Source organism: Momordica charantia, assembly GCF_013281855.1.
Source record: "Momordica charantia cultivar OHB3-1 chromosome 11 unlocalized genomic scaffold, Mcharantia_2.0 BLBB01000011.1, whole genome shotgun sequence".
In the NCBI taxonomy this organism is placed as follows: domain Eukaryota; kingdom Viridiplantae; phylum Streptophyta; class Magnoliopsida; order Cucurbitales; family Cucurbitaceae; genus Momordica; species Momordica charantia.
In genome coordinates, this window is record NW_028275159.1 from 14,260,200 (window position 1) to 14,282,802 (window position 22,603).

Genomic DNA, 22,603 nt, shown 5'->3' on the forward strand with positions numbered 1-22,603 from the left:
CCAGAGAGTCGAGCCAATTAACAAGTTAGATAGACTTAATTGTGGCCTATAAAGTTGATCACAGCAAACTTAATCGTAGCCTATAGAGTTGATTAAGGAACTTCAAGAGTATTAAAACTGAAATCAAGCGAAAAAAGTGAGCCAGTTAACAAGCTAGATAGACTTAATCGCAACCAACTAAAGATTTAAAAGTGATAGAATCGATAATGTAATCGATTTAAGTCGAGTTCAGTTGATTAAGAAAATCCAATGGACCTAATTGTAGTCTGTTTAAACCAATTAAGATACTTGAAATGGAATTAGTTTGTCTGAGCCGATTAAGGAACCTAAAAGGTGTAATTGAAGCAAGCGAAAGAGTCAAATGGATTTAATTGTAGTAGATTACTTGAGATAAATACTCTTAAAGTTGAAGCCTCGAATCAAACCTATAAACTTCTATTTGAAGGTGGGGGCCACATTTATGGTAGGAAAAAACTCCAGTTTCTCTAAATTGAATTTCTTTTAGTTAAGGAATTCAAATTGCCCGTGAGTATTTGAATTTCCTCATATAAGGATCTTAAAAGAAGAAATATCTTTGTGACCTTAAGTTTTTTCGTCAAGAATGTTGTTCCATGTAATCTAGGAGATGATAGGGTGTGTGATTGGGATGTGCCGGGAGTATGGAATGATAACGAAGATGAAAGTGGTGAATCATATGACCCGTTAGCAGAGTCTAAAGAAGGACACTCTCAAGCAGAATATGGGAACGAAGAGCATGACGATGCGCTGGATGATGAGCTTGAACCTGATGTCGAACAAGTGCACACTGAGATTCGCAGGGATGAAGAAGCGGTCCGGCCACCGGGATGTAATGGTCTCACCGGAGACCCTAATGATGAGAAATTGCAACTCATAGTACAGTCTTCTGGGACAAATGATGTTAATGAGGGCGATGTATTTGATAATAAAAAGGAGTTGAGTTTGAAAATGCATTTAGTTGCAATGCGAAAGAATTTTCAGTTTAAAGTAAAAAAGTCAACGCCGGAGTTATATATACTGCGGTGCGCTCATGCTGATTGCACGTGGAGACTTCGAGCTACCAAGCTAAAGGAATGCACTTTGTTCAAGATAAAAAAATATTGTGCTACCCATACGTGCTATAGTGGAGCTTTAAAACATGATCATAGGCAAGCTAAAAGTTGGGTGGTAGGACATCTTGTGCAAGAGAAGTTCACAGACGTCTCCCGCACGTATAGACCGAAGGACATTATACAAGACATGAGGAAGGAGTATGGTGTCAATTTAAGTTATGATAGAGCATGGCGTTCTAGTGAAGAAGCACTCCGGCTTATTAGAGGTGATCCAGCATCGTCATATGGTCTACTTTCAGCTTATGGTGAAGCTTTGAAAATCATGAACCCAGGTATTATTTTCGAATTAGAACTAGAAGGTGGCAAATATTTCAAATATGTATTTATGACATTGGGTCAATCGATTCGAGGTTTTCTGGGTTGTATTAGACTAGTGTTGGTTGTTGACGGGGCCCACCTAAAGGAGAAGTTCAGAGGGGTATTGTTATCAGCTTCTGGTGTCGATGCGAATAACCAGATTTACCCGGTAGCATTTGCGATTGTGGACGGTGAGACGGTAGCATCATGGGTGTGGTTTATGACTCAAATAAAACGTGCGCTCGTTGGAGTTGATAATTTGGTTTTCGTTTCTGATAGACATCAAACCATTTGCAAGGCAATCGACAAGGTATTTCCTGCTGCATTTCATTGCTTTTGTATACAGCATATCAAGGTTAACTTGATAGCAAAATTTAAAAACGATGCGAAGGCAGTCGAGGAACTATTTTTAAAGGCTGCAAAGGCGTATCGCGAGTCATATTTCAACTCGATCTGGGCCCAACTTCGTGCATATCCCGGTGTACGGGAATATCTAGACGATATTGGTAAGGAGCATTGGGCTCGTTGTTTCCAAACTCAATTGAGGTACACACAGATGACTACAAATATCGCAGAGTCTGTAAATGCCCTCTTCAAGCACGCCCGTAAGTTGCCGGTTACCGTCTTACTTGACCACATTAGAGGTAAGTTACATAATTGGTTCTATGATCGACGGACGCTTGCAGCTTCCCGATCAACCACATTGTCCGACTACGCAGAAAACATGTATGTCGAATATTCAGATAGTGCGCGGAGACACGTTGTAGACAACATTGACCAGTTCTATTTCCAAGTACGGGATGGCAACCTTGACGGGATTGTTGATTTGAACGCTATGACGTGTAGTTGTCGGGAGTTTGATTACTTTAAGATTCCGTGCTCTCATGCTATTGCGGCGGCGACGATGCGAAATATAAATCCATATAGTCTGTGCGACGAGGCATATACGACGAACTCCTGGATATTGGCTTATGCAGAACCCATATTTCCAGTCGGACACGTCTCGACATGGAACAGTTCGCCAGAGTTTGTCAACATACCGGTGGAACCACCGAAGACTGTTCCAAGAGTTGGGAGGAGGAAGACAACTAGGATTCCTTCCACGGGCGAGGTACGACAAACACGTAAGTGTGGTCGCTGTGGTGCGTGGGGACACAATCGCAAAACATGTAGCGAACCCCTTACCACATTGTGAATGTATGCTTCTGTTGTTCATTTACTTTTAAACATGTATGAAGTGGATTTTAAAGAAATTGACAAGGTAACTTGTATCTCAAGAAACCAACCATGCATGCATGTATTTGCAACTCTATGTGTTCTACTATTATTATTATTATTATGGGGATTGGATTGTATTATTATTGTGTGTTTCATGTATCATGCTTCGAGAATGAAATACGAATTAGAAAAGACAATATCGAAATTCCATAAATATTCAAAAAATGGGACGGCGCGCCCACATCTGTACAGCGTACTGACGCCTAAAAAATACAATATTATCTTGGGTCAAAGTGTCCAGCTTTGACCCAGTAACATCGTACTTGAAGAAGCGTACACAGAAAATCCCGCAATCTGTGGCGTTACTCTGTTGGGGTGTGCGAACCCGACGCACCCTCCATGGCACCACTGGCAGGTCCGGTCGTGATGCAAATATCCCGCCATGATGTAGTACCGCAGGTAGGATCGTACAAATGGGCTTCAGCTCCTTCTCGAGTGAATCTAGTGGAGTGGCCGATTGGAGTGAATCCCATACGGTTAAGTCACCTTCCACAAGATCAATTCCGAGCATCACCTAGTGGTTCCCACCTATGTTGATCGGGGTGTACACAATGTCTGCATCAGTCCAAGCCACATTCTGGTCCGACTGCCTACCGAACACATATCGAAATATTGTATTCTCTTGGCTCCAGGGGTATTCGATTATCGTGGATAGGACCCCTGGTTTCATGGCCGCATACGGACCGTCTGTTCGGTTCAGTAGAGTCTGTACAAGAAGTACAAAATGATATTACTTACACAGATAATTAAAATAATATTTTTAGTACAAAATGGTAAAAAGTCTGTACCGAAAGTAGCACGTCGCCTATCGCAAACTTTTTGCGACACAGATGTACACACTTCTCCAACTTTTTCGCAGTAAATAGGACGAGAGCATCAACTACCTATTGCATTTAAGAAATACAAGTTGATATTGGAATATTATTGACAAATGTAGTACTAGATAATGGAATAAGAGGTACTTACCTCGTCCTTCAATTGGACAGTAGGGTCTAGTAGATCGCGATACCATTCCTTCCCTTGTAAGCCAGCTGCAGTAGACCGAGTTCGTCCATCGGTGTCTGGTCTCCATCCATGTCTGGAACTGACCGTCCAGCTGCAGAGGAATGGGACATGTTGGGTCATATGCGTCCACGGTGATCCTACGCCGACCGGTTGGTGTGTATATACCCTTCAGTTTCCACGAATAATGGCGCTTGTGTAGCCCCCGGCCAGTTGGGGAATGCTGAAGGTCAGTTTCGTCATGGTCAAGGTACGGTTCAACCTAAACCACAATAAACACGTAAGGTCGAGTAATGACAACTGATGAAATGCATGACATTAAGTTTACCTTAACGATCGTGTCGGGTGCCCAGTCCTTATATGGACGCCTAACTCGTTGTCTCGTGGGCTGTGTATCTGGCTGAGCATCCGGCTCTTGCCTGCCAACGGTGAGATCCTAATGCACAAGAAATATTAATCACATTACAATATGTGAATCAGGGATGTATACTAGCATTACAGAAGGTGGTTACCTGAATTACGGCCACCTGACGTCCATGGTCATCTGCATGATCCAGTTCCGAGCCATCAGGCGGTCTCCCGATCGTAATGTCCTGATATTAAATAACATGATGTAAGACAAGGTCATAAATAATCCAACGAGGAAAATAAGTACGAGTTACCTGATTTGGATCCTCGTCCCCATCCGTTATCATACCATCATCCTCCTCCGTTATCATTGGATCATCGTCTTTTCTCTTCGGATCCTCGTCGACACTATTCGGACCATGTCCCGACGTCGATTCCTTTTCAATCTCCAGGTCTTCATCCATCCTCTGGTCCTCATCAGGCCTCTGGTCCTCGTTCATACTCTTCCGACCTCCATCTGGCTTCGGGGACTCATCACGCCTTTGATCCGATGGACCGTCATCATCGGGCCCACCCCCACCTCCGAAATACTTGCTCGAATCAGGGAATTTACCCTGCACCCAAAACACTGGCCCATGAGCATTATTGTAATAATTAAAAACAAATTTGTATACGTATTAAATTAGTACCTTCGCCAGTTTCTTTAGGTATCTCTGAATACCTTTCAGGACGACTCCAAAGTCACCCAATGTGTCCTCGATAGCACCGACACGGTTATCCAGCCTTTTCAACCGTCTGCTGATCCTCTTCTTGAATTTATTCTTCTTCGACCTCTTCTCTAACCCTTCACCGTCGTTTGTACTGGGTCTAGCCTCGTCTACCGCATGTGCATCTACTACCGGATCCTCTAGAGGACCCATTTCCACATCAGCGGGCGGATCAGGTACAGCTGCCCGTTCAGGTGAGGCAGGGGGATCAGGTACAACAATCCGATCAGGTACAGCAGACGGATCAGGTATAACACGGACTTCTGGTGGAAGAATGACACAAACCATGTGTTGTTCCTCAGCATCCGTTGCCAACAAGTGTTCATTAACCTTGGACTACAAAAAACCTATGATTAGATCGAAATGAAAAACCAAATATGAACCATACGGCCAAAAGAGAATTACTTACCTGCGTGTTATCGAAAACCTCACTCACCAGCACACGAAACCCGCGCGAATAAGTGCACGACCACCTGAGAAGTCGAGGAATGGCGTCATCGCTCAACCTCGTGGCTACTCGCAGGCTCAATGTCGAGATCGTCTCATACGCCCATACCTGGAATCCAGGAAAGGCAAATAAATGATGCAGTTGAATAATGTATAAAATTATACAATTGACTTAAACCTCGCTAACCTGAAATGCGTACGGAAACCCGTACAGACTATAAGTCTCAACGTGTGTGGGGTCCGCTGTTGCCTTCTGTTGGTACGCCGGTAGTTTATCCTTCAGGGCGTTCTTGAGACTCCAAATCGTCCTATAAAAAATCATCGAACTCCAGTCATAGTTGCAGAACGCCTCCCACCGATCCACAACACCTAACAGGGCCGTATCTTCGAACTGCTTCCTCTCCTTCCCCATCATGGCAAGTTCTATGAAGTAAACTATGCCAACCTTCACAACATCCTCGTCGTCGTCAAAAACGTCCTCCAAAAAAATCTTCTCCAACTCACTACACTTAACCCTAACACTGTCTTTAAAGTAACGTGCTCTAAGTCTTCGTCCAGAATATGATTATCTACCTTATTCATTCTATGACTGAACCCGGTGATTAGGTCGAACTCTCGCTTACCAAAAGACACCCTCTTCCCAAACAAGTCAAAGCTAATAACATCCTGTCTAGGCTCTTCAACCTCTCTCAACAACAGGTGATGGATCAATGGACCGTTTGAAAATAACGTCCATGTCCAAAATAGGACCGAAACATGTTTGCCTAAACATGTCTAACTGGGTTGGGGTTAGCCTGGCCTTAATCCTAGTAGTGGTTTTATCAACATGGGCAAGGTTCGTCAACATGGCCGGAAACCAGTCATTACGATCTAGGATGAGTCTCAAATCCATTCTACGTTCATAACAAAGTTGAAATAAAACATATTAGATACAGACTAAGCTAAGTGACAAGGAACTTAAAAAAAAACTAAACAAAACAGCATTCTGCCTTTCATCCCGGACCGAACCGGACCGGGACAAGTCCGAGATGAAAGTCAGTCCCGGACCTCGAAGACTTCAATCTTGGATGCAATCAGTATTCAATCCCGGACCACTGAGGTCCGGGATTGAACACGAGATAGAATCTGAGATTGAAGCCTTCGAGGGATTTTTTTTCTCTTACAACGACAACGTCAAACTAAACCTAAATCTATATGGTCGCTTCAGATAGCGCCGGTCATGCTAATACAACAAAGAACAACAACTTTCTTACATTGTAAAAGATAGAAACTAACCTTGCAGCCTCCGAGATGAATCCGACGCTTACAGATGAGTGCGAAAGAATGATCTTCAGAAAAAATGGATGAGTGCGAAATGGATTCTCCGAGACGGGGATTCTCCGAGATGGGGGTTTAGGGTTTTACTTGGGATGGGAGTGCGACGAAACGTCCGAGACGAAGGATGGGGAGGGAGGGGATGAATTTTTTTAAAACAGGGGTACAATGGTAATTTTATTATGTCATATTTTGAAAGGGGTCATAATTAATAGAATATCGGATCACAAATTAGGTTTTTTAAAAATGAGATCATTTATGTAGTTTCAGTTATTGGAGGGGTGACAAATTCAAATTTCCCAAGAGTTCAATCCTCAAAGATTTAAAAGCTAAAATGGATAGGGTACGAAAATAGTACTAAATTGGCGGAGCATGAACACAAGGGGATGCTGCGTGCCATAAGAACTACCAAGGAATAAAATATTGCATTTCCGAGAGAAAACGAAGGAAAAAAAAAAGGATGGAAATTCGCCGTTGGACTGACTTGCACAAAAACGTGGTTTCTTGTCATCTCTCTCAAATCGCGTTTCCTTTCGTTTCATTTTGATCGTACAGTGGCAAATTTCCCCCGAGGAGCAGCTGCCCGGTTCACACTCTGCTTCTTCTTTTGCCTTCCAATTTCGGGATTTAGATGAAAATCTGCAGCAATCCATGACCACCTATGAGCCTTCCATCTCCCCCAGTGATAACCTGAAAGGTTTCGTTCTTGCCATGTGCTCCAGCGCCTTTATTGGGTCCAGCTTCATTATCAAGAAGTTGGGTCTTCGGCGGGCCGGCGCGTCGGGTTCTCGAGCGAGTGAGTTTTTCGCGATTTCATGCCTTCAATTTCTAGCTCGACCCCAATTTTTGGGTGATTTTTTGATCTGGGGTTCCTTCAATTTGGTGTTTTCTTTTAGCTGTGTGGTGGAGCGGGTTATTATGCACTGGTTAATTGGTTTCGTTCGTTTGAGTTTTCCTTGAATTAACATGTCGGAGGAGCTCATTTTTCTGGAGTTCTGAAATTCCAATGATTTGATTTTGTTTTGTGATTAATCTCAGCTGTTTATTTTGCAATTGGTTATAATTGATGGTGGTAAATTGATGTTTCCTTGAATACTATAGTGATGAATGTTTTCCTCCTTTTTGTTACTAATTAGCAGGCTGCACTGTTCACAGTGTTCCGCTTTGGGTTTATGCTGATGGAATTTGTCTGGTTAACGAATTTTAGGTTCTGGTGGATATGGGTATCTATTAGAGCCACTTTGGTGGATCGGCATGGTAACCAGTGAGTCTCGAATTTTCAACTGCGTGCACATGTAGTTTCTTTTTTCTTTTCTTTGCCCACCCCAAAGCTAGCTTCAGGAGACAGTAACGATTTTAAGTCATTAAGTTTTTAATTTTGGGCTTAAAACCAACTTTAGAAAATATCTTCAAACATTCCAAGCCCTTTCTAGAGCATCTTTGGGGTGGTCAAATGCAGTTTTTAAGCTAGCATATTGATTACTATGACCTGTGTACGATTTGCAGTGATTGTTGGAGAGTTTTCCAATTTTGTGGCTTATGCTTATGCTCCTGCCATTCTGGTGACGCCACTTGGAGCAATAAGTATAATTGTTAGGTAAATTATTTCTTAAAGAAGCTTGATGAGAATCTGAGATATTGACTTAGGATTGAATGTCTGGCCTTTTAATGTCTTCTTGTGTTTTAATTACTTTTAAATTATGCTTCCATATCAAACTGGGCTTTACCACCCAAATGATTTTCCTCTGTGTTTATTGTGGTAGCAGTGCTGTACTTGCACATTTTTTCTTGAAGGAAAAATTGCAGAAAATGGGTGTATTGGGGTGTGTTTTATGTGTCGTAGGGTCTACAATGATTGTGCTCCACGCGCCTGGTGAACGTACTCCGAGTTCAGTGGATGAGATATGGGAACTAGCCATTCAACCAAGTAAATTTTAACATTTTCTGTTCTGTGTTTTACTGCATGGAGCTTGTTTTTTTTATTATTTTGATGTGTTTGGTTCAGCTTTCCTTCTCTATACGGCCTCAGTAGTAGCTATTGTGTTGTTCCTGGTGTTGTATTGTGAACCTCGCTATGGACAGACAAACATACTCATTTATATCGGCATATGCTCCATAATTGGATCTTTGACGGTCAGTTGTTAGCCTTTTTGCATATCAAATCTGTCTCATGATTCATGATTGTGAAATTCTCTGTGAAGGTCTCTATTGTATTTAATTTAATGAAATTATGAAACTTATAATACTGTTGTTCTTCATTTATACTTGAAGGTGTTTTATGTTAGAGATCAACTTTCTGCGTCGGATTGCAGGTAATGAGCATCAAAGCTATTGGCATTGCAATCAAACTCACAATGGAGGGTTGGAGTCAGGTTGCTCACTTCCAAACATGGGTCTTTGTAATGGTTGCAATCTCATGCATAATTATTCAGTTGAATTATTTAAACAAGGTAATAAGTACTTCCATTCTGTTCAAATCTTATGGGGATAACTATGGTGTAATGTCATGCTGTGTGATCTTGTTTTATATCACTTGTATATGTATATATTGTATGGAAAATTCTTACCCATTTGCTTTGCACAGGTGTTAATGGCTAGACCAATACTTTAAGAAATCACGTAACTTTCATGTGATCGTTTGTGCCAAGTGTCCATCTTCCAAAACTTGGACATAAATATATCTTAAGGGCACACATCTGCCTAACACATGATTGAGCCGAGTGTGTTGTCTTGAATAAAGTAGGTGGCCTCTTTCTTTTTTTTTTTTTTTTTTGATAAGAAACTTTACATAGACAAAAAAAAGGAGGAACAACCTAAGGGCTGGGGAAAGAGGGAACCCCACCCAAAAGAGCTAAGTAAACACTTTCCAATTGTTCATGAGCAAGAAAATGTTGTAATTACAAAAGAATTTCCTGTAATTGATACTCCACCATGTAGCGGTGTGCTCTAAATTTCTACAAAAAATGTCAAAAGCAGAAGGCTTATACTCAAAGACTTGGGAGTTCCTCTCTAACCATAGGTGCCACAGCATAGCTCTCGAAGCACAATTCCACGTGAATCTTGCCTTTCTGGGGAGCATCCACCCATAAAGGACTTCAGAAAGCCAATCATCTATTTGCTTGGGGAGACAAAAAGACAAGCCAAAGAGATCCGCCAAAAAGTACCATCCCTGATGCAATGCATAAAGAGGTGATCTATGTTCTCATTACTGTTAATGCAAAAGGCTACAAATTGAGGGGGAGATCAACCAATTCCTGCACTTCTTTTGGATCAGATCATGAGTATTAAGGCTTCTATGCGCGAGAGACCAAAGAAAATCCTTAACCTTCTTTGGAGCTTTAAACTTCCATACTGCCGAAATGAGTGGGGCTTTCAAGGAGGCGTTACGTTCCACCATTTTCAAAGAAGCCGAACGGGTCATGAAACACCCTTCTTTTTATAGGGACCAAGTTATCCGATCTTCACCTTCTCCCAAGCGCACTACATCAATCGTGTGTATTATCTCAATCCAACTATTCACCTCGCAATCAAAAAGACCTCTACGAAGGCCTAGATTCCAATCATTCTCCATGATATTCCAGCATGCCTCAAATCTTATCAACTAAGGGTGTGCTTGGAAATCCTTTGGAATTGCCATTTTACTAGCTCGATTTGAGACTGACTGTTTTATGGAGTCTTTTGACGTTCGATTGGCTGAGTAGAGGTTGTTGCCTGATTATGGAGGAGACCATTCTTCGTGTTTGATAAGGGTCATGTCCGTTGGTACTATATTTTGTCTGTTGTTTTGTTGGGGATTGGTTGGAGAGAAATATGAGAATTTTTAGTGGTGTTGTGAGGTATTGAGAAGAGGTTCAGTTTTGTGTCAGATTTGATGCTCTGTTTCTAATGAGATTTATAACTATCCTTTAGGCCTTCATCCTTTAAATTGGAGTCCTTTTTTCTTTTTATAAAGGTAGTAAGTTTCTAGGTGTCTCCTCTTATTGGCTTGTTGATTTGTATGCTCCTTTTGTATTCTTTCATTTTTCTCTTACTGATATAGTACAAGCCTACTTGGCCAGATCTCCCCCAAATCTCCTTTACGAGTTCAATCCCTGTCACGCACGATCCTTCTATCAGATAACTCAACTTTTATCATAAAGAATCCTACGTCATTGTGGAATCTGTACACTAATCTAATTCAACTCTTCACCTTATAAAAAGGGATCTTCATCAACTATTTGAGGTACTCATTGTCGCTTGATATAGAACTCTTACCATCTTGTGCTTTTGTCATCACCTTTGACTTAACTTAGAAGTTACTCCAAGAAACAATAAATTGTAGTTAATTAGGTTCTCTAATTGTCATTTTTTTTGTCTTGCGGGCTATTAGATCGCTTGAGAAATTGACAAACATTAACATGACATTTACTTGATAATGTACCTCGGCTTAATCTTTTCTTATTGGGTCATAGGCCTAGCTCCTTTCATTTAAAGGTCCATAGATAAATTTCTCTTAGTAATGTACTTATTTTGATCCAATATAGTCTGTCATATTGGTATATCTCAAACTTCTTCCAATTCTTGACTGGAGCAGTATTCAATATAATTCCCTCTCTTCTAGGGTCAATAATTAGTAACTTTTTTAATGCAAGTGCCTAAACCATAGCATAGTTGAAACTTACCAGGCAAACCATCAATCTCACATGAGTCTTGGGCCTCACAATCATAGTATCATAAGATAAATAAGGTTACCATTGCTTGACGTTATCCAACAACATATCACTTTAGAGAAACATACAAATAACAAGATAGTGTGTACTAGATAATCTACCCCAAGTAAATAACTTCTTATCAGGTTATGGGCCCACACTCTTTATTTTGAAGGGTCGAAGATGATTTTTTCTCAATCATATAATTGGGGTAAAACTACTTTTGGCCAAGTGGAGGCACTTTTCAAAATTTACATGGTGTTTGGTTACATAGTCAAAAGTGATCTTGAAAAGTAACTCTTCAAAGCACTTAAGTGTTGGAGGAAAGCACTTAATTAGTGTTCTCCCAAAAGCTTGGGTAAGAGCTTCATTTAAAAGACATACTACCGATAATCATCCCAAACGTCACTTTTACTCTAGTCCAGTTTAGTTGCTCTTGTTGGACAGGGTCAAGCTCTTTCCCTTCAAGAACCCATGACTAAGGAACTGCATATCAACATAATACTCTCATGGGCTCTTATAATAAGGGCCAACAATTGATAAGGTTACCATTGTAAAGGCCAACATCCTGACATTCTTAAACCTTAGTCGGCCAATCGGTAAAAGCCCTGATTACTCAGCCTTGCAATCACGGTATTATAATGTTAGATGTAGTAGAATTTACTTCAATATCAAACACATTTAACCCCATTTTCACATTGAACAATATAAAATCTTTGTCTTATTTATCAGCTATCGTTCTCCACTCCATCAATGCCTGACATACCATAGCTTAATGTCCTATAAGCATAACTATCTAAGGCAAGGGTTGCATTAGTAAAAATGGAGTGAATATTTTGAAATGTTATAGTAATAAATCATTTTATGCAGTGACTGTAAATCAAACTAGTGTGAGTTTGATTTACGAGATAGGTAGGGATAATGTTAGTTTGTCTCTTGGGTCTCTTGGTGGATTTGATTTCAAAATTAGTGGATTTCTGCCTTGTATTTTGGCGTGGTTCTGTTATTGCTCTTCATTTGGATGGGTGGGTTTGAGACTTGTATTTTTTATTCGGATGATGGGAGAATTATTCCTAGTGGGTGATACTTTGTAAACTTTTCAATTTCTTAATAAATTTTTTTTATCTATTTTAAAAAAAATAGTAAATCAAAGGAAAATTATAATGGGTGACAAAATTGGTTGCCATATTTGCAAATATGACAATATTTTGCTTCGTATATCATTGATAAAGCTAATATAAAATATATTACTAACATACCATTTATGTGATAAAACTAAAAGCATATCGCTAATATAAAATATATCAATGATATACCATTTTTGTATCATTGATAAAGTCTATTACTGATATACCAATTTAAAGTACATAATCGATTTATCATTTATGTAGCATTGATAAAGTCTATCATTGATATACCAATATAAATTATATCATTAGTATACTATTTTTGTATCATTGATAAAGTATATCATTGGTGTACTATTTTTGTATCATTGATAAACTATATTAGTAATATAACTCATATGAAGTATATCACTAATATGTATACAGTACAAACATACGTATTATACGTGTATCACTTATCTACATCATTGATATATACATTCTTACATTTGTTCTATTTTTGTGAAATATTTTGAACAATTTTGCGATTACTTAGACTAAATCTGTTACTATCGCAAAAGCTTTGAACCAAACTAGCAATCTTGTATTATAAATGATGATGCACTTACTTCAAATAAGCTTAGAATTAGACTTCAAGTCTTTGAATCAATTGTCCATGACGCTGTTAGTTGATCAAGGTTGTAATCGAACTGACCGAGTTGAATGAATAGAGGCAAGATAAATTTGATATGTAGGAATTTGATCAATTGCTTGTAGCTTTGATTGATTGAGGTGTTGCTCATCAAAAATTGAGGGAAGGATCTTATTCTTTTTACTGCTTTCAAGAGTGAGAGGGTTTGTGATTGAGAGAATAGACTCATCACTTGAGGCTGTTTTAAAACTTAAGCTGGAAAAGATCAATATGGAGGGGCTGGTTTGGAAGTGGGAAGAAAGGGGAATAGTATAATAGAACTTTAAGAGGTAAAAGGAAGAGAGAGAGAACATAGACACACAGTTTGAGAGAGAACTCGAGAGAGGGCTTGATTTATTAGAATGACCTACCCTTACAAGGTGGTATAATTAGGTTTGAGGAATATGTTTTTCTAATCTTTATGGCTTAGGAGAGGATATTTTACTTGGTTTCTCTTCAACCAGTAGTTAATTTGATTAGTTTAATGGAAATTTGAGGAACTTTAATTTTAATATCTTTCTCATCAATAGTAATTTAATTCTTTGGAAATCCTTAAAAAACAGCTGAATGAAGAACAAAAGTCCAAATGATACAAGAGAAATAAAACATTGAAGAACAGAACATCTAAAAGAGAACATATCCTTTACTATTATTTTGCATAGTTTGCAAAATGGAAAGATGGACTAGTGTGTCTGTTTTGTAACTTACAACAATGCAATTACTGATAAAGTTGGATGCTTAACAAAACTCAAACTTTCGAATAGGGAAAATTATTAAATTCTCTTTTAAGATAATGGGGATTGGAGAGGTCATTTTTCAAATATGTACAGAATTTGACATCTCTGCTTCCATTTACACCAGAAACTTGTAGAAAGTTAATTTTTTTGGAGTAAATATTACTTTTTCCTGTCTCTTAATTGCTAGTAAGAGTAAATTTGAACAACGTAAATGATTTGCTCAGGCTTTGGACACATTCGACACTGCAGTTGTCTCACCAATTCATTATGCAATGTTCACAACTTTCACGATATTTGCCAGTGTCATAATGTTCAAGGTATTTCTGCTATAATTTTAAGTTTTAACAATTCTTTTTGTTCTTCCTGAGAGTGATTGATTATATGCTTGTTGTACAATTAGGATTGGTCTGGTCAGAGTGCTAGCAGCATCGTTTCTGAACTCTGTGGATTTGTAACCATACTTTCTGGAACTTTGGTCTTGCACGATACGAGATCAGCCAATCCAGCCTCTGTTTCAGGTATTTATTTAATTGGCAACTTTTAAACTGACACAATGCTAAGTTGAAGATTATTGATTGTCTAATATTTTTGTCATTTTCTGCTGTTACATTAATTGTTGTCTTGTCTAAATGACATGTTACTTTCATTCTAACAAAAATAAAATTCGAACCCATTGGCAACCATCAACGAACCAAGGACATTTGACTTGGGTTGAATATCTGCATCCAATATGAATATTAGGTACATGTAGGACATTTGTTAAGCAGAATACATAAATAAAATATTTTTTTTAGCAAATTGAATACGTGTCAAATACTTGTTGCATACGTAACGCTAGACACGTATAAAAAATTTGCAAACATAAGTTGAATATGTTTTGGACAATCGATTTACTGTTGTCACATTCTTACAGATATTTGTCATATTGTTGTACATACCTTGTAAAATTGCAAACATTTTGACCTTTGTGGAGTGATGTTTTCTTTCGAACAGAAAACACTGACATTACCTTGTTTTTAGGGTTAGTAGAAAATAGAAATCCTATTTTAGTCCATGAACTTTTATGTTTATTCAATTTTTGTCTCAAATGATCAGACCGGTTTTAATTTTTGAACTTTGCATAAAAAATTATTTTAGTCCTTTCCATTAATCTTTTAACAAGGCTATGTTTGATAACCATTTAGTTTTTAATTTTCTGTTTCTTAAAGTTATACTTGTTTGGTCCCAATTTCTATTATATGTTTTTACCTTTCTTAAAAACACATTTAAACTGTTAGCCGACCTTATAAAACAAAAATAAGTTTTTGAAAACTACTTTTTTTAATTTTCAAAATCTGGCTTAGATTTTGAAAACCTTTTCAAAAAGCAGATGCAAAATAAAGGAACACATGGGTGAGAGTAGTGTTTGCAAGTTTAATTTTTAAAAACAAAATGATTATCAAACGAGGTCTACGTTATTTAAGATACACACATCTTTTACTCATTTACTCAATTAATGGATTTCTGGATAGACAAATATTTGAAACCACACCTAATAAGTTAGGTATTGACCTTCCATGACTTAGACTTTTGTTTAATGATTAATAAAAAATGAACCATAAAGACAAATAGTTTTTTGTGTAAAGTCTAGAGACATGATATTCAAAAGTTTAGGGGCCAAAAATAAAAAGTAGATTTAAACCAAATTAAAGTCAAGTTTAAATAGTTAGACTTGTGACCAACTTCTCTTTTGTTTTAGCAATAATTCAGATTTCTCCTACAAGTATATGGGATTCTGTTTTACTTTTCTTGGGTGGGGGGGAGATGAAACATACAAAAACCACACAGGCAACTACAAGATGTTTAGTTGTGTACATTTCATATTCTTGTATGAAAAAAGAGAAAATTTACCTAAATATTTATTTTTGTCGATTTTGATACAGAGATGTACATGCCTGTCTCACCTCAAGTGTCATGGTATTTCCACGCAAACGGCGATACCTGGAAGCGGAAATCTGAAGAAATACTATTGCCAGATTTTGATGCAATTCTCAAACAAGACCATTTCACATGAAATGAAAGGTATCATTAGGTTCCTATTGCATCTCCACTGCACACAATTAACAGATGCAACCAAATTTTGGGAGAAATCTGCATGTAGTTAGTTTCTTACATTATTACTGAGTTATTTGGTAGAGCGGTTACAATGGAGTTTCATTTTCTTTCTCCGCTTGGCCGCTTGAGATTGAAGAATGGGTAGAGCTTGCAATGTAGTATGTTCTTTGTAACAATTCATTTGTTCCTGAATAGGTCACTGGATTGGAAACACAGCTTCTTCCCCTCTTTTTATCTTTAGGCCTCACATCTCCCCTCTCTTATAACATTATTTTGTAAAGTAGATCAAAGTTGTGGATGGAAAATGTAATCTGCCGTGTATTTTTTTTCCCTTGGCCAAGGAAATGTGACATATTGCTGCTAAAGCTGACTTTGAATGCAATTCCTATGTTAAAAAGTTCTGGTCTTCCACTGCTGCAGCACCTTTTCCATTAGTTGCATAAATTATTACATGGAGAAACAGGTTAAAAAATGTGGATTTTGGGTCGGTGGCGAAGTACTCATGGTGCATGGACGTGCGATTGGATTATGTTGTATGGTCGGTTATGTTGCAGGTCAGTTTTTATTGCACGAGTGCTAATTTAGATCAAGTATCTTGTATCTAGTTGCAAGGTCATGGCCAACAAGCAGCTAATCATGCTAAGAGTTCTATAAAACGTTCGTGATGGAAGAAATCGAGAGCTTTTGACACGAAAGTTAAGAGTTTTAATATCTTAACACAAGATCCATGGGGTGATAATTCTACAAGTAGAACACAAGGCAACTTAGAGAGAGAGCTATATATTTGCAAGGTGTAGAATATTAGTGGGATAAACTTCAGTTTGAAGTTGAGAAGCATAAGCTTTGGATGCTATGATGACATTGACAGTTTCTGTTGGATGTAAACCATCAAAGAAGACATATTTGGTTCTGTTTGGACAAGTTTGCCCTCCTTTTTTGCACAAAATTCCATTTCCACCCTCATTCAAAGATGGCACCTCACAACATGGCCTTCTTGCCTCCATAAAACCTGAAACCCCCCATTACATGTTAATTTAGATTAAAAGAAAATGTATTTTTACAATAGTTCAACTGGTTAAAGATATTTACGAAAGTATTTGTGTTGCGAGAATTAAGCCAAAAATATTTAATAAAGCACTTATCAATTATTTTTTGGAAAAGTACTTTCAAATGTTTTTTGATTTGTATAAAATTTTCGCCAAACATAAATATTTTGGGTAAAACGAGCTATTACCTATTTAGAAAGTATTTAATTTACAAAATAAATAAATAAATAAAGCGTTATGAAATATATTATTCACCACAATGCAATGGACATAATTTTAAATTCTTTGCCCTTGTTCCTTATAAAATCTTTCTTATTTTATTTCCTTTTTTTTTTAACTAAAAGATCATTGTGAAGGACAATTGAAGAACTTCAAACAAACCTAATATTTCTAGGTACATTCTCTTAGAGAAATCAAAGGATTACAATTTTTGCTATACCATATTAAAATAACATATTAAATTTGAATTTAGCAGAAAAACAAAAAAAAAAAAAGAAAAAATCCATAATACTTTCTTTTTTTTTCCCCTAAAACATTGTCACCTTCTTTTTACAAACAAAGTTTTGAAAATTTTCTAGAAATAATAAATTTAAATAATGGACTTAATTATGAGGGAGCCACATCCTATTCAAGTAATAAATTCAGGCAGGCACCATCAATGATCCTTGTCCTAAGCCACATGTCTCTCTTTTACAATACACTATTGATTATTTAATATTTGAAAAGAAATATCAAGTAATAAAAAATTTCGATTTTTAGATCTCATGTATTTTTATCATTTACATTTTATCTATCTATTTAGGTTAAATATGTACTTTTATCTTAATATTTAGGTGTTCTTCAAATTTTTGTCTCCACTGTTTAGAAAGTTTAGTTTAGATTTTTATGTCTTTTAACATTTTCCAATAAACTTACATGATTGATATACTCAGTGAATTAACAGCAATTTAGAAGAAGAGTTAGAAACTTCTCTCTTAGAAATTGAGTGTGAACATGCTAAACTTTACCATAAAATTCTCAATTAGGTTATTTCAAACAATAATTAGTTAAAACTTGGAAACAAAACCAACAGTTTATCAATAAAATTATTGTTTTAACATATTTGAATACATAGACATGTCACTTGTGTAAATAGGAATTTATTTATTTATTTATGAGCTAGTTGAATTTTATGTGTTGAGTAGGATATGAGTGACGTGTTCACTTGTCTAGATATGTTAAAAACTAAATTAAGATAATTATTTTTTCTATATATTATTATATTATATATAAATATTTTATATAATATTTATTAATTTTCTCTGTTATTTATTATTATCAATATCTTAGTCTTATTATCATCATATAATTTAAGATATATTATTTTTATGTGAATGATGTGAAATATATTAAATTTTTACAATACAAGCAGAGACCCCTCCCTCTAATTTATTTTTCTTTATTGTTAATGATACGTCAACTTTTTGTAAATATATTTTTCCACTAAAGAGTCATTCTAGACTTGTGACAGAAAGGAATTAAATAAAAATGAGATTGAAGGGACCAAAACAGATATTTTAAAAATACATGAACTAGAGCAAACAAAATTAGTTGTAAGTATACGAATCAAATGAACCACGATCGAGAATACAAAGATTAAAATGGATATGGAATGAGTAAATATTATATTTGTTGTACCTTTTGAGGAAGGGTGAGTGATGATGTCATTGAGAATGTTGTATGAATTAAGGAAGACAATGTTGGAGAGTGGCATTTGTGGGTTTAAGAGATCCACCAAATTCCTCAAGTTGAGATTGAACATTTGAGCTGCTTCATTTAGTCTTTCAATGCATTGGCCTAATTCCTTTTTTGCCCTCACCAACACCATTGGACTACACCCTAATGGGTTTACTGAAATCACCACCATTTTTCTTGCTCCCAAACTATACAACTTCTGTTTGGATTTCAAAACCCTCTCATCATTCAAATAAAATCACCACAAAATTGAATAAAGTAATATGTTTAGGCCCACGTGAGTTTAACTCAGCGGTAATTAACACCTATCTGTAACTAAGAGAACATGAATTCGAATCCCTATTTATATGTTTATGTTCGATTTTTAAAAACTTGAAAGAAGAAATAGAAAACGAAAAGTAATAATAGCGTTATGAAACAACCCTGTTAATAACCTATTTGGTTTTTAGCTTTTAAAAATTTAGACAAAGCATATCAAACTCGTTTGGAATATGCTTGGAGTAGAGTTTAGGGATGATTCTTAGACTATGCTTTCAAATGTAACATTTTAAGAAAAGCTTTTAATTAAGTGCTACCTTTAAAAGCATTAAATTGCTTTTGAGTGTTCTTAAAATTATTTTAGGGTATGTTTAGGAATGATGGTAAAAATAGTAATTTTAGAAAAAAAAAAAATTTAAGTATAATTGATTTTTCAAAATCACGATGTCTTAAAAATCAATTTAAAGTGATTTCAAACTTTCATAGAATCAATTTTTTAATTTTCCAAACATGATCAATAGAAGAAAAGTGATTTTGACAATGACAAAAGTGATTTTAACCATGTCAAAATCACTCCCAAACACACCCTTAAACTACTTTTGACAATATTGAAAATCCTCTCGAGAGCCGTACTAATTAAAAATTACCACTTTTGGAAGAAACACTAGTCAAGTGCTTTCTTACAAAAGTAGTTTTTGAGTATTTTGAAGTATTTTTAGAAATTTACTATGCAACTTTGCAAAATGATATTAGTTGGCAAAAGTTATCCCACTCTCACCTTTGAAGAAACTTCTTACATAATTTCAAATTTCAAATGTTATGTACGAAGTCTTATTATTAAATGCAAAATTAGAGGTAAAAGATATCTATTAAGGCATAGATTGAGAGCTTTGATAAAAGAAAACACACCTTGAGTTGACCAGAAAGGACTATTGTGAGATTGTTCGTGAAGTTCTGAAGACTAACTTGATCGTCGGAATTACTCAAAAAGTAGTTGAATGTGTAGTCGTTCCCTCCGGACCCCACCACAAACAAATAATTGTCCAATGGTGGGCCCCCATCATCTCTCCAATCCACCAAATCCCTCAATTCTGGTAATGTCACCTCCTCAAAGTTTCTGATTTGTTTATTCAAACTGATCACATTTCCCTGCAATTATATAATTATGACCTGTTTTTGGTTTGTTTAAAATTTGTCTAGTAATATACTAAATTTTATTTTTAAACTTTCAGCCTAATAAGTTATTGGATTCTAAAATATTTAATTTTATATTTAGCATGTCACTTATCTATTAGACATTTTTATAAAATTTATAAAATACCAAGTTAAATTTTGTGTCCAATTATAGATATTTTTTTTTTCAATTTTGTACCTATAAATCTCTAAAATTTTTAAAATTTTTAAGATTAAGAGATTTAATGTAAAATTAAAAGTTTAATGATTTATCACACACTTTTTAAAGTTTAAAGATATATACGATAAAATATTAAAAGGAGATGGAACGTGTATATTATAAAACTTTTAAAACGGTAGAGTAAACTTGTAGCTTAACTTATTTGGAATTATCTGCTCTCCTAAAAATTTTTCTTTTTCCTCTATCTTCCTAAATTTTAAATTTATTGAATCTTCTCTTTTTCTCTCACTCCTCCCTGTACCTTCCTCATAAAAGCTATCACAGTTTTGGAAATATTTCCATAACTACGGTATTTTATTTATTTATTATTATTTTTTTAAAAAAACTACCCCAAATGAAAAATTGCATTATTCCCACGCAATAGGTGCATTTCTTAAACTAAAATTCTTTATGTTAGAAATCTACCAAACTAAGACATACTTGAAAGAGTTTGGGAAACATAAGATTTAAATTTAAATTTAACCAAACAAGAAATAAAACGTCATTTTTGTCGGCCTAAGTCTAGTTCAACAGACATGTATCTCCCACCAAAATGTTGTATGTTCGAACTTCCACCTTAATATGTTGTACTAAAAGAAAGAATCGTTGTTGTTTAGGATATTGTTTCTCCTCACTAATTTTTTCAAATACATAAATTTTTGAGAAACAAGAAATAAACATTACCAAATTAGTCTATTATAAAAACGAGTTTTAAACCATCTTACCAAACGAGAACTTTTTATAATTTTTTCATATCTTACCGCAATGAAGCCGGTGTTGTCTAGAATGCCAGAGCCACCAGAAGCATAGTTGACGCCATGAACAATTTTTGTCCCCTTAGTTGAAGGGTCTGAAAATGGCGGAATCGAAGAAGGAAGGCCGAGATAATCCCCGAGAAGGTCGATAACATTCTTCCCGTTCGTAAACCTTCCCGAGGGACCAACATGAAAATCCATTCCATAAGGCAAATAATCGGCCTTAGCCGTTGAGTTCTCTAGAAAGTTATTGTTGCCATTGTCAACTAGAGAGCTCCCAAACACAAACATTCCCTCTATTCCTCCTCCAGCATCTCCCTTTCTCTCTCTTATTCCTTCACAACATGGGAGGGACAAGAAGAAGAAGACAATGAAAGAAAAGAACAAGATGGCTCCTAGATTTGTGTTTCTTGTCATTTTGAACACAAAAGAAAGTTGAAGAAAATGGAGGGTATGGTTAGTCTTTTTATAGGAAAAAGATGACCTATGTGAGGGAAAAGTTTCAGTATTTGGAGAGTATCATCTTTTCCCTCCGTTCATAATATAATTTTGTATTTATAAATATTTTTCTTTTAATGTTGGTGAACTTAACATAATTTTTAATATGATATTTACGTGGCAAACAGTGAATGAAAAGAGTATTATATTCTTTAGTACCAGAAACTTTCCCACTCATGCACCCATTGACACAACTTTTGCTCACTAGCTCAAAAAATTTGGCAATTCTTTGTTTTTTAAAATCAAAGAAAATATCTCCCCTTATGCGTTTCTATTTTTTAGTTGGTCAAAAGTTTAATGGTAGTCGGAATAAAAGATGGCTAAAAATTTGACAAATTTTTATATATTTTTTTAAATCTGAAAAAAAAAACATCTCTGTGCATTCTTCTTTCTTATTTGTCAGAAATTTAACGGTGACGGACAAAAAAATAAAGGCTGACCTGTTAGAGACTAAGAAGGACATGGGGTACTAGCTACCTTATGAATTTTGACTTGAGTGTATTGGAAAATTAAGAAGAGTTTGAAAGTCAAATACCCATATATGTATTTTAAACTGGTATTTTTTTTAGTATTGGTATTTTCAACCGGTATTAAAAGTATTTGTTGAGGAAATATTACAAATATGGACTCCAATAACCGTTAAAAAATGTTACGAATTAATTCTGTGACAGTTTTTAAAAATAGAATCGTCCGTTAAGAAAAGAGAAAACATGTCAGTTAGTGAAAAACTATTATTAATATGTTAACAATAAAAACTAAATAATGTCACAAATTATCTTCAATGACAATTAAAAAGTCACCTGATAGTTTACAATAGTCAATAAAACAGAAAAAAAAACATGTACATCAGTTGAGAAAAATTTAATGACTATCAAGAAAACTTTTATACTGATATAAATGATCTTGAATCTAATATGTATATATTGTTAATCGACATCGGAACGAGTCAAGATCGGATCGGTATCAAGTCGGGACCCATCAAAACGAAGAGGGATAAAAATAGATGAAGAAGTGGAGCTG

At 35.9% G+C, this 22,603-nt stretch overlaps 3 protein-coding genes across 7 annotated transcripts; 2 read left to right on the forward strand and 1 right to left on the reverse strand.

Moving 5' to 3' along the window:
• The first annotated feature begins 1,983 nt into the window (after positions 1-1,983).
• Positions 1,984-2,622, forward strand: LOC148208149 (uncharacterized). The gene has a single exon (XM_088120128.1). It carries the CDS (start codon positions 1,984-1,986, stop codon positions 2,620-2,622), a length of 639 nt encoding a protein of 212 aa, XP_087976254.1.
• A 4,341-nt stretch (positions 2,623-6,963) lies between these two features.
• Positions 6,964-16,296, forward strand: LOC111023245 (putative magnesium transporter NIPA6). Of its 5 annotated transcripts, none has more exons than XR_015788754.1 (9): positions 6,964-7,379; positions 7,791-7,847; positions 8,090-8,180; positions 8,347-8,510; positions 8,589-8,716; positions 8,896-9,033; positions 10,642-10,805; positions 14,030-14,122; positions 14,206-14,225. XR_015788754.1 is itself a non-coding variant. In XM_022300628.2 (9 exons), exons 1-9 carry the CDS (start codon positions 7,235-7,237, stop codon positions 15,856-15,858), a joined length of 1,065 nt encoding a protein of 354 aa, XP_022156320.1. In that variant the 5' UTR covers positions 6,977-7,234; the 3' UTR covers positions 15,859-16,296. The 5 variants fall into 5 exon arrangements, 4 of the variants coding, with proteins under 4 accessions (XP_022156320.1, XP_022156321.1, XP_022156322.1 ...); XM_022300628.2 differs by lacking the exon at positions 10,642-10,805 and adding an exon at positions 15,728-16,296 and having other exon boundaries at positions 6,977-7,379; positions 14,206-14,323; XM_022300629.2 differs by lacking the exon at positions 10,642-10,805 and adding an exon at positions 15,728-16,296 and having other exon boundaries at positions 6,979-7,379; positions 8,350-8,510; positions 14,206-14,323.
• A 268-nt stretch (positions 16,297-16,564) lies between these two features.
• On the reverse strand, positions 16,565-21,568 carry LOC111023243 (GDSL esterase/lipase At1g29670). The gene is made up of 4 exons (XM_022300627.2): positions 21,092-21,568; positions 19,847-20,086; positions 18,623-18,878; positions 16,565-16,908 (listed from the first exon to the last, which is right to left on the reverse strand). The coding sequence occupies exons 1-4, from the start codon at positions 21,500-21,502 to the stop codon at positions 16,676-16,678; spliced, it is 1,140 nt and encodes a 379-aa protein (XP_022156319.1). The 5' UTR covers positions 21,503-21,568; the 3' UTR covers positions 16,565-16,675.
• Positions 21,569-22,603: the final 1,035 nt, after the last annotated feature.

What these genes read in the sequence shown, in the direction of transcription:
- LOC148208149 (XM_088120128.1), top strand. Translation starts at nt 1,984, where the DNA reads ATGACTACAAATATCGCAGAGTCTGTAAATGCCCTCTTCAAGCACGCC.
- LOC111023243 (XM_022300627.2), bottom strand. Translation starts at nt 21,502, where the DNA reads ATGACAAGAAACACAAATCTAGGAGCCATCTTGTTCTTTTCTTTCATT. An exon ending in ACAACACCGGCTTCATTGCG is followed by an intron (nt 20,087 to 21,091) that starts GTAAGATATGAA and finishes ATATAATTGCAG; the next exon opens with GGAAATGTGATCAGTTTGAA. An exon ending in CACTCACCCTTCCTCAAAAG is followed by an intron (nt 16,909 to 18,622) that starts GTACAACAAATA and finishes GGGGGGTTTCAG; the next exon opens with GTTTTATGGAGGCAAGAAGG.
- LOC111023245 (XM_022300628.2), top strand. Translation starts at nt 7,235, where the DNA reads ATGACCACCTATGAGCCTTCCATCTCCCCCAGTGATAACCTGAAAGGT. An exon ending in GGAACTAGCCATTCAACCAA is followed by an intron (nt 8,511 to 8,588) that starts GTAAATTTTAAC and finishes TGTTTGGTTCAG; the next exon opens with CTTTCCTTCTCTATACGGCC. An exon ending in CCATAATTGGATCTTTGACG is followed by an intron (nt 8,717 to 8,895) that starts GTCAGTTGTTAG and finishes GTCGGATTGCAG; the next exon opens with GTAATGAGCATCAAAGCTAT.